This window comes from Mycteria americana, chromosome 9 (genome assembly GCF_035582795.1).
Source record: "Mycteria americana isolate JAX WOST 10 ecotype Jacksonville Zoo and Gardens chromosome 9, USCA_MyAme_1.0, whole genome shotgun sequence".
NCBI lineage: Eukaryota > Metazoa > Chordata > Aves > Ciconiiformes > Ciconiidae > Mycteria > Mycteria americana.
In genome coordinates this window covers 24,789,251-24,800,612 of record NC_134373.1, presented here as the reverse complement: position 1 = coordinate 24,800,612, position 11,362 = coordinate 24,789,251, and the positions used below count along the sequence as shown (strand labels likewise).

Genomic DNA, 11,362 nt, shown 5'->3' with positions numbered 1-11,362 from the left:
CTTCTGACTACAGACCTGTGGGCAGGGTGTGAACAACACGTTGCATCACTTTATTACTTATAGTATTCACAAAGGGCCAATTTATCTGGCCAAATTTCCAGAGCTTATAGGATTTTCAAACATATAAATAAAAATGAAGGTGCAGAAATTTAAAGAGAACTCAATATTTATAGGAGATTGATACCATGCTTTTTTGAAAATTGCTCTAGGTTCCCATTGACATATTCAGGTATCTAAAACCTTTAAGCATCTGGGATAAGAGCTTGATTTTTCTCTCTTTCACCACAATTTTGCAATGGTTTCTGTAGTGTTGTATCAATATAAGAAACTGGTAGTTAAATCTCAGTAATTTCAACTGCATTGTATTCGTTATTTGTAAAATAACCACATTACTGAGACTACTGTTGTGTGCAGCAAATGCACATAGGACCATATATTCCACATCTAATTAGCACCACTTCATGTTATATTTGCTTAATGTTAACTTTCTTAGAGCTATAATTTTTTCCCTTAACCATTATAGCAGTTGAATTTTAATTACATTACCAACAAAAAGCTCATTAACGTCACGTAATTGGCAGTGTTTCCAAAAAAACCTGAACTAATTGAGTATTTTCTGAAGAGTTCCCATCAAAGTATAATTTAACCATTACAAACAGCTTGGCAACTACATTTACATAAAGATGTGTCTGAGGAATGTTCTCATGTGTGGAAAATCAGATTTGATATTGCCATTAACAAAATGAAGGAAGCTGTTACATAGCAAATCACTTCTACATTTTAATGATTTTGGCTAAACCCCATGTTCTTGTCAAGAGGGTCAAATGAAACCCCTTGCTTTTCCACAAAGAAGCAGCAACTGATCTCTGACTGAGAGTTAGGAAGCAGCTTGCTTTGTGGGAAGGCTACTCCACAATCTTTTTCAGGTTCTTTTGTACTCTCACTGGCTAATAGCAGAGATGAGATACTGTGTTAGAGAGGCCATGGTTCTTGTGCAGTAGGCTAACTCAGAATTTTTTTAAAAACATGACCAGAGAATCATTTAATCTACAATGGATCTCTTGCCAATTATCTTGTTCATATTCTTATATTATGACAGGACTGATTTAATTATTAATCAAAAGAATACAAGTATTCGAATCATTATTAGCCTCTAGCATTTTTAAAGACTCCCTAAAATAGTTTCACTGGAAACAAAGCAAAGAAAGCCTGCATAATCCTTTGATCCTTCCCCTCCAGTCTGGGATGAATAACATTGAGATTAATTTGAATGCTGAGGCGATGATTAGAGATTAAAAACAGGCTAATATGGCTCACATATTCTGAATACAGGAAGAAAAAACACTGAGATAAAATAGCTATCATGAATGTCCTGCTTTCATATTTAAACCTGAACACTGAGAGTTCTGCAGAATCAAGGTTTCAAATAAGATTTGAATAAAATTTGAACACAGCATTCAATATTCTCGATAATTATCCAAACTTCAGCTTTAAATATTGTGTGTTCCTATCCCTGCTTGGATTCTTTCCAAGAGATTGGAAATAAATTTTGAGAAACTGGTTCTTGTTAGGATGCTAATTAGGTACTTGCACTGCTTTCTTTGTCCTTTCCCATTTTACAGTTGTAGTTAACAAATGCAAGCATATTCATCTGGCAGTGTGCCTTTGCAATGGACCACCTATCTTTGGATTGCAGAATGTAAGTTTAAGCAAGATGGCAATAAATGAACATGGCCATTTTACGTTCTGATTTTATTTTTTCTATCAAACAGGTGTTAAATGTGCCAAAAGATGTATTAGCCTAACATTTGCTAATATACAATATCAAAAGTGGATGTAAACATCAAGTTTAAAACTTCAAGGTTCCTGTTATCAATTCACCTGGAAACTATATAACCTGGGCACTGTTATCATTGCATTCTCCCAGAGATGTATCGGATGCCTTAGCATGCTCTGAATAGCCTACTTATTCTGACAAAGAAAAACATTGTTTGAGGAAGTGGGTCATATGTGTGTAGAGGTGTTTGCTGGAAAGGCCTGGAATTCCATGGTTCTGGTCAGTATACCACTGAAAAAGAAAAAAAAAAGCCATAAACCCCCTATGTTATGTTTTCAATTCTGCAATAGTTAAACAATACAAGAACTTTATTTTATTACCATACAGAAGAACGTGGATGCCTCAAGAAAACAGAGGGACTTACTAATCTTTTTTCTTTTCATCAGTTTCCAGTATATTCATATTCTTGCTGCAAAAAGTTTCTAAACCTTCTGTAATCTAGCAGTAAGCATTACTGCCTCAGTACTGACAAGTCAGTTGTATCAAGTCAGGCAAAAGAGCTTTGAGATGCCCTTAGGGATGAAATGCCCTTGACCTGCTGCATGGCCTTGGCAATAGGGGTCACAGTCTTGCTTAGGAATACTGAGCTGTAAGCAACAAGCTTTCAGCTAACTGTTGTGGAATTATATTCAAAACATCCTGCATTACAGCAGGGCCATGAACATTATGAATGGTATACTGCAAATAAAATACACATGTGAATTATGCTAACTTTTAGAAATAACAGACATTCCCCTGTAGCTGAACTAGAATGACTACAACTGCATACAGTATTCCAGATACTTGAGAAATAACCCAGGTTTGCTAAATACCAGTGAAGGAGGCAGAAAATGTGGAATACACAAAAGGGCCTACAAAACCCAAGTACAGGGCGATCTCTGTGTGATCCCTTTTTTGGGAGTTCATGGCCCTGGGAAAGTGAACTCAGGCAGAAGGCCAGTACGTTTGATAGCAAGCAAATACTTTGGGCATTAGCCCCAAGAAAAAAGGTGCAGAAGCAGAGCTTAGCATGTAATTCAGAACTACTTTTCCCCTGTTCATTCCTCATTTATATCCTCAAACCTCTTGCCTACATGTTTCTCTCTTTGCCTGCACCTGCTACCCCAAGCAAGTTTTGCAGAGAACTTGTTTTATTTCTGATCCTGGATATACTACTTGGATACCTTATACCCTTTTTGCTTGTTTCACCTCGTGCCTGTGGCAGGCATGTCCAGTTCAAGATAGAATCCATCAGAACCAATGATGGGTTTGGCCCCAGAAGCCAGCTCCTTCATCTTCCTTTCTTTTACTAGTTATCAGCAACTTTCATAAGGAGGCTGGATTCTCATTCTTCTCCCTGGCTCATTTTAAAAGCCTCTAAGTTATTCTTGACAAGAGAGAAATCCTGCTAGCATCCAAAGGGCAAGAAGGAAAAAAAAAAAGAGCAGGCAAATCCTTTGAGGAAGAAATTGTTTATGAAGAGTAACAAATCTAGCAATTGCCAGATTTTGAAGCATGTTCAGTTGAACTGGGTTCTTAAAAACATTGCCAAATGTCAGATAAGCTTATTGATAAAGCTATAAACCACTGTTCAAAATGAAAAATAGCCTGTTATTTACCATTGCCTGGAAATCCACCTGTGCATTAACCAGAGCTTTTGCAATTTGTGCTGAGTTCTGAAAATGTACATTATCTGAAAAAGGAAAAAAAGATATTGGCTGTTGAAATGTGTAAATACCACAAAGCATAAAGTTATAGTGCATTAAGTTGTGTCCACTAATTATCAAGCGATACAGTTGACATTACTAAGAATGAGTAAGCATCTTATAGTATGTCATATGGAAATCTACCAAAGATCTAAGTACTGACCCTAATCAAAGGCATAGAAAGATGCTTAATGTTTTTCAAACAAAGTGATTCTGGCTCTGTATTTGTACTGCCATTTGCAAACCTCACCATCTGCTGTTCCATGGATGAGAAGATACTCTACGTTTTGGAAATTCTTTGCTCTTGCCATCACAGTTGAATTCTGTTGAGAGGAAAAATGAACAGTTCAGCAGCTTAAATTTAAACCACTCAGTCACAGAGCTGAAAGGCTTTCACTACCTAGTAGAACAACAATCAAACATTTGGACTGGCATAATAATGACAGCAGTGACTTCATATCAATCTGAGATTCTAATAGAAGCCACGTATATTTAGTGCTTTTTCTAAGGGCCAGTTCACGAAAAGCACAGCACTTGCCATGTGTCATTCCCTGAACACTATAATTCCTGGCTACCCAGACAGCTCTACCAGGGCAGTTTGGTATTGAGCATTTCTGTTCTTTGAATTGGGATGGAGAATAGGTACTGAGAATATGATCCAAAATCTTTAACAGGAGTCTTTCCACTAACTTCTTTGGGCATTAATTCAGGCCTCTCTGTATCCAGAGCTGGTATGTGTGCTGCTAAAGGAAGCTATAGACTTCCTATTAATGTGAAGAAAAGAAGAAAGGCAACCTGTTCCAGGTAGGGGAAGCTGTTCTGACCATTTAGTATGCTTATGATGTTATTATCAGAGAGCTAAATTTTCATGAAGCAGTTTGCATACCACAGCTAACAATACCAATCAAAATCTTATAAACATCAACATTTTAACCTCTCTCATATGAGTTCTTTCCGAGGCTAATGGTTTGCATTGGCAGAACTGTCTGACTTGTCCAAGTGAGAAAATAAGGATCCTTCAATTTAGCATATTTAGGATTGATAAATACAAAACCACAAGTAACTATGGAGATATGAATTTCACAGCAATAGCTTAGCTGCTACAGGACTGCCACTATAAGAGCTGGTGGGTCATTTTCTTTCTTCACAGTTCTACTTGTCCATGGAAGTATGATTCAAGTTTAAGGCAGATGAACACAGAAAGAGAATTCTCACCTTGTAGTGCTCAAGATTATCGGACTCTACTGGAAGACCCATAAATCGTTCTGTGTAGATAGATGCTGCAATATTAAAGAAGAAAAAAGCTATAGATAAAGAATGTACAGATATTTTTGTGCCTCCAGTGACACGTAGCAAATTCAGTATGTTGTTGTATCTGTATCTGTAACTGTATCTGTTCTGCTCGGTTTCCTCATAATACACCAAATTTAAACATATTTTAAAAAAATCACCTATGAAGGTTACTTAATGAATGTTCTCCAAACCATCCTTGCAGAAATAGTGGTTTGATACTCATCTGTGGAACAAACAGAAGGTTTTGTGGATAAAAGTAATTAATTGACACTGCTTTATGCTATTGGGTTGAACTCCAGAAGTCAGTTGAATGAGCCAATGAAGCCAACAAAGGCACATGGTGGAAAGATGACACAGACTATTTTTGACACCTTAAAAAGAGAAGCTGAGCAGAATTCCAACCTGGGATGTGTATGCGTATATACAGTAAAGATGGATATATTTGTTGTCCTTTTCCCATTGAATGGATATATGCAGCAATTAGGGGGAGCAGGAAATTATACAGGCTTGCACTGAAAAAGTGGTGCAATTGCTGTTTGGGTCTCTGTTCAGTTCCCTTTTCTAACTATAACAAAGACTCCTAACAGATTTGACAAAACAAATGTGAATAACTCAACAGTATCTATCACCAAGAAATCAGTAGGAACAGCTATCTTTGAGCTGCCTGGGTATTTGTAATGTAACTAAGAGCTGTTACGAAAATTTGTGGAAATGATGCAGCAGATGTCACTACCAGAAAATTTCTTTATGACCTTGTCTTGAAAGAGTAAGTGACACATATTGAGCAGTCAAGCTGCAGTATTACAAGAATTTTATTTATTTAATGGAGTCAGGGCTTTCCAACAAAGAAGAGCTGGCATCTTTCTCTCCCGTAAGAGAGGTGATGGCCATTGTAATCAGTAAGGAATTGGCATTGTCTACCTTGTTGTCCAGTTTGGTACTCTTCATTAGAATAATTTTGTTAAAAAGTAGAAATGAGAATCCTCCCAGGAAAGGAAAGTGACTTAATGTACTCGTGTTCCCATGGGTTATTAGATATCCTTTACATATGTTACTACTGAGTGCTAAAGATGTGTACTATATCCCCCAGATCAGCCAAGTAAGGCTCCCAAAGATAATTTGTAATAAACTAAGTACCAAAAAAATCTAAGTAGCCTACCTTTTATCAAAATCCTTTATCATTCAATGAAAACAGGAAATGTGCAATATCTGTTGTCAACACAGTGTCAAACAACCATATTGGGCTTAAGTTTTCAATAAAATAGACTCTTTGTGAATGGCTGGCATTTCTACAGTATTCTGAGCCAAACTCTCCACTCTCTTCTACCAGTATAGCTACAACAATCCACAGAGGTCAGCAGAATTGCATTATAATGACTAAGTGGAAGATACGGCTTGTCAATTACTGAGGAAGAAAAAGGAGATAAATTGTGAATTTTAATAAAACAGTCACAGATCTAATGCTTTTAACTGTATATTGTCCCCAAATGCAATTCTCCTTGCCATCTTATAACTGTTCAGCTGTTATTAACTCTGACACAACATGGAGGTGAGTGGGAGGATTTCAGAGAAAAGATTACGGTCCAGACTCTAATCTGTGCATCTAAAAGAGGGTGGGACAGGATTTGGAAGCTCTAGGTACTCTGGCATACTGATACTACTTAGAGACTCAAATATGTAGCATCCTGTAGTTTTGTCCCTAACACAGTTCCATTGTCCCTAAAGTTAACATGATCTGTTTGCCAAAACTTATGACTTAGGACTTCCTTCCGTTTCCTTCCTTCCTTAGTGGAGGTACATTTGCCTGTTTGGATTTTACAATGTGTTTTTAGCAAGATTCTTTAACTCCTGAAAATTCAGCTAAAGTAAAGATTGCAATGGTGCAGGTCTAATCTACTTTAACTTAAAAACTTCATTCCATTTTTAATGCTTGGACAAATGTTTATAACTCTTCTTTTGTTGAAGGACTTTTGCAAAAATAGTGCTTTATGCCTGCATTCTGGAAATAATTTTGTGATCATGAGTGAAAATGCCTTAAAAAAATCTTGATGCCAGTGAAAACATGAAGACTATGCTTCCTGTGTCATACAAATGTTTTCCCCTTTGTTTGCAAAACACCATAAATACAAGGAATGTCTGTGCTAGCAGTCAGGGAAGGAATTTTTCCCATTTAACCAAAAAATTTTCTCATAACCAAGACTTCTTAGCAAACGACCATATGCTAAGTAAATGTGTTCAAAGTGCTACATTTTGCTCATTGAAAACATGCATGCCATGATTCTTTTTTACACTAAGGTTCCTTTACACCGTGCCAAAAGCTTAACAGGTCTGCAAGTAAGTATGAGTATGTGCCTGCTTTATTCACACAGTAAGGCCCTGGGAGTATACTCCTGGAGTTGTTTCCTCTGAACAGTTTGGAGCCCAAGTCAATAAACATAAATAAAAATATGTCTCGTAACACAACAACACAGGAGGTGTGGCTGAGAAAACATCTAAAGGGAAAAATATTTAATTAAAAAAAAAATTATATCAGACACAACTGACTCCCTCTCTTTTCCACTGCTTTTGGGAAATAACTTTGGAATCATCAGAGATCCTGATTCCTGACAGAGATAATCTGCAGTATCTGAAGTTGAAGTGCACTGTGATTCCATTGCTGGCAGAAAAATAATTTCAGCTGTTTCTGAATTCAGTGATACTGTTTTAACAGGATTTTTAGGGAGATCACTCCTGAGTATAGCAGTTTATCAAGAGGGCTTTACACACTTACTGTTACAGATGTGCATATGGAATTATCTGGGTGTACCTTCTTCTGTGTGACAAAGTCTGTCCCAAACTGCCAGTTGCAGTCAGTTATTTTCAGCAAGGTCAGTTATTTTCAGCAAAGTTATTTTCAGCATTAAACTTAAGGTCTTAAGAGTTTTATGTCTAGGTAATTGCAATGTCTTTAAGTTTCATATTGCCAGTCTCCTGCAATGATGTCATTTAGAAAGTCATTAAATGTTACATCTTGCTTTCCAAGTCAGTATTTATGACAAATTTCCATACCATAATATTCCCAGCTGGAAACAGGAGCTACAGCCATTCCACATTTAAATACTCCACTGCCAGATCCAAGTGCCAAAGAAGTTACGTACCCACCATAGGACTAGGGAGAAATCACAGACAGTTTAAAATTATTGGTGAAGTATCTTTTTGTTTTCTGAATCAAACTCATATAAATCAATTCCAAAGTAAATATTTTACTTTGAATGCATGGAGGACAAAGCAACAAAAGCTTTTTAATTTATTAATGTATTTATTTATTTCAAATAGATCTGATGTGATTTCTTGTGAGAGAGATTAGACAATGTTATTGAATCACTTCTTTTTTGCTACTTTTTCAATGCTTATCAAAGGATGCTGCTCTTATTACCACTTAGAATCATAGAAAAATTTAAGTTGGTAGGGTCCTTCAAGGTAATCTAGTGCAACCTCTATGTCAAAACAGGGCTAACTTCAGATTTAAATGAGGTCAATCAGAGTCACATCCACATTACACAGCCTCTCCACTCCATCTGTTTCAACACTGATCACTGTCATCGTAAAAATTTTTTTCCTAAAACCTAAACAAAACTTCCCTTGTGGCAACTTGTGTTCATTGCCCCTCATGCTTTCAATGTGCACCTCCAAGAAGAGTTATAGTTCTTCCCTTCCTTAACAAGCTACCTAGCTTTTGCTAATGATTGGCATATTGAAGCAGCCCCATTATCAGTACTAATAGGCTCAGCTACCTGAGAACTTGACATTGGAGCAATTCCTCCCTGCTGTCTACCACTGTTCCTGTTATTTTCTGTCCTGATTCCTCAAACTGGGACCCAGCAAGGAAGAATAAGTTCATAGCTGGAAGTTAGGTAAAGTAGTAAGCAAGCCTACATATCAGAATAGATCTGTGCAACTGTGTGGGGCTAGTTGCTGAGACAGGAAAATACTGTAAATAAAAAGCATTTGGTTTGGCTGTCCATAGGATGTGGAACTGGAGTTGGAAGATACTTGTGTAAGGTCTTTGGGAAATAATAGGTTACTGTTTAGTTTGGAATGGAAGGAGGGATAAAAATATGGGGTGTGTTGAAGAATTCTGAAGATTATCAACCTCATCAGTAGCATATGAAAGACTAAGGGAAATAAGACAAATTATTAAATATTTTTTTGTACAGAAGTAAGTTAGTCCCTCCCTCCTCTTGACATTCCAGCTTGAAATGACAGTGAGGAATATGCTAATGGAAACAATAATTCGTACAATTTTTCCAGCTCGTTTGATTGGCTCATTTGATCATTTAAAAAATTGGTCCACAAGGCAAAAGAATAAAGGATTAGGATCAAGCAGATAAATCTATGCACTGTAACAGGCAGAGAGATAGAGTTCAAGACCTGAATTGTTTTAGTGGTTATTTAAGAGCTTTTGCCATCCAGAAGAGTTTGGGGAGTCTGAAAGTATGATGAGCTACATAGTTCATGCATACCTGCCAAGCTGCAGGCTATAAATAAGGAGACACCTTTCAACTCCTTCCAAAGGTTATGGACCAGGAAATGGTATAATAAATAGAAAAAAATGGAAAAAAAGACTGGCAGGTTTGGCAATAGTGCCATTATTTGAATATTATATCCACTACTGGGATACAATGCTTTAGATGTGTGAAATCTCTTAATTGGTTCTGGAAACACTGTGGTGAAATAAAATATGTGATTAAAAAAATAAAATATTTTCATGTGGCCTTAAATTACTTACTGTCACTTTAGAATTACTCACTTGTAAGTGTCAGTGTCACTTAATTTCACCATATGGTACCTCATTTTATCCTGGTGTTATAGCAGTGTCCGACCAAAGTAATTTAAATGTTAGTTGGTAGAAGCTTCATAGAAAGATTTTAGCAACCCTGCTCATGTGCTATCTAAGATCATGCAACTTCTATAGTTACAGTTGAACTGCATCTTACAAGATCCATCCTCTAGTGTGTTTCTGGGCAAGCCTCTTACAATGAAACTGGGCCAACAAAAAAACCCAAACAAACAAAAACCAGCAAAAAACCCCCCAAAACAAACAGTGACAGATCAGAAGAATTCTCCTGGCAAAGACAGGCAGTTGAAGAGAATGAAATAAAAGGTCTTTCTGAATGATAATCAGAGAAAAATGAACACGTATAAAGAGAAAAATATTGGAAAATGTTAATGAGTGGCTACCATACCAGTTTATTCTGTAAGCTTTTTTAGTTAGCGCTGCCTGTTACTGCTGGATAGCTGATACTGATTTACTCAGAGAAGGAATAAGGGTGGCTAACATCGGTCTGGCCTCCAACCCCCTTTAGACAGTACTGTTCCTTACAGTACTGTCCCTAATCCATGAGACCATCAGGTGTTGCTTATCAGCTTGTTCTCCTGCATAGTATAATTCTGTTATGCTGAAGCTGCTGAAGCTGGGTAGGAGGCAGGACTCCAGCTCTGTCTATGCATTCTTGATCCAGCCATTCATGATGTACATGAGCAATTGAGTCAGATGGCCTAAACATCTTAAAAATCTCTATTAAGGGGCTGCGTGGCATTTGTGCTGCCACTGAAGTTGGCTTCAGCTCTCCCATAAAACCACTAATAGGTCTGCATCTCATTTCCGTGAATGGTCCTACTTTGAAGCTGACAGCACAGGAAGAAGAACCCCAACTATTCCAATAATTTATATTTCTCCTATTAGAATGCAGTGCTATCCTAAAATTTGTACTTGAGGTATGCTACTCTATTTCTCAGTGCCTAAGGGTAGTGGAATCTGGCCATTTGATAATAAAGACTCGCAATACATCTGGCTATAAAAGGTTCCTGGGAGTGTTACAAAGCAAAGTACATGAAAAAATCAAAGATGAAAAATAGACTGGCTAATTATTTGGAATGACTCCTATACGTCCAATTTTTCCACTTCTTGGTGAAGCTGTCAATGTTGTACACCCCTCAGACCCAGATTCATCCCTTCTGACCATTTCAAAGCCAGCCAAGTATACAGTGATTCAGAATGATGCAAGGGTCACATTTTGTGATGAGAGGTATTCATAGGACTTTTCTCATTATTTTAATCTCAGATCAGAAAGGACAATACTTGAATTTTGACACCATGCCAGTAAGTCCCTGAGTTAAAAGTAAAGCCAATTAAAACATCTCAATTTTGCTTAACTTCAAGTCCAAACAATGTATTAGACACCAGCTTTTCAAAATTCCCTCTTGAGCTGCCAAAGACGCCTTTTCGAGGGCTTGCACTGTTGCAATTACATGTATATAGGTACCAACAGGAACTATCCCCTCTGGCAGTACCATCAAACACTGGTAGAAGAAACTTTATACAGATTTAGGACAGAATAAAGAATAATTAAAAAAATTATACTGCAGGATTAAAGATAGATACAAAAAACCCAGCCACTTACCCAGCCCCATATTGCTATTCGTTTCTCATCAATAAAACCCATTTCTATAAATTTCCTGTGGAAAAGAAAATCACAGAAATAAATGCATTATTACAAAAGATTGC

At 37.0% G+C, this 11,362-nt stretch overlaps 1 protein-coding gene across 1 annotated transcript in view; it reads right to left on the bottom strand.

The window, feature by feature from the left end:
- Positions 1–1,473: 1,473 nt before the first annotated feature.
- FAP (fibroblast activation protein alpha) overlaps positions 1,474–11,362 on the bottom strand; it is a 41,195-nt gene continuing 31,306 nt past the window's right edge. Inside the window, exons 21-26 of the mRNA XM_075511887.1 lie at positions 11,259–11,313; positions 7,864–7,963; positions 4,738–4,802; positions 3,773–3,845; positions 3,436–3,509; positions 1,474–2,068 (exon numbers count right to left, since the gene is read on the bottom strand). Of these exons, the coding sequence (XP_075368002.1) occupies positions 1,967–2,068; positions 3,436–3,509; positions 3,773–3,845; positions 4,738–4,802; positions 7,864–7,963; positions 11,259–11,313 (469 nt within the window). The 3' untranslated portion in view covers positions 1,474–1,966. The remainder of the gene's footprint in view (positions 2,069–3,435; positions 3,510–3,772; positions 3,846–4,737; positions 4,803–7,863; positions 7,964–11,258; positions 11,314–11,362) is intronic.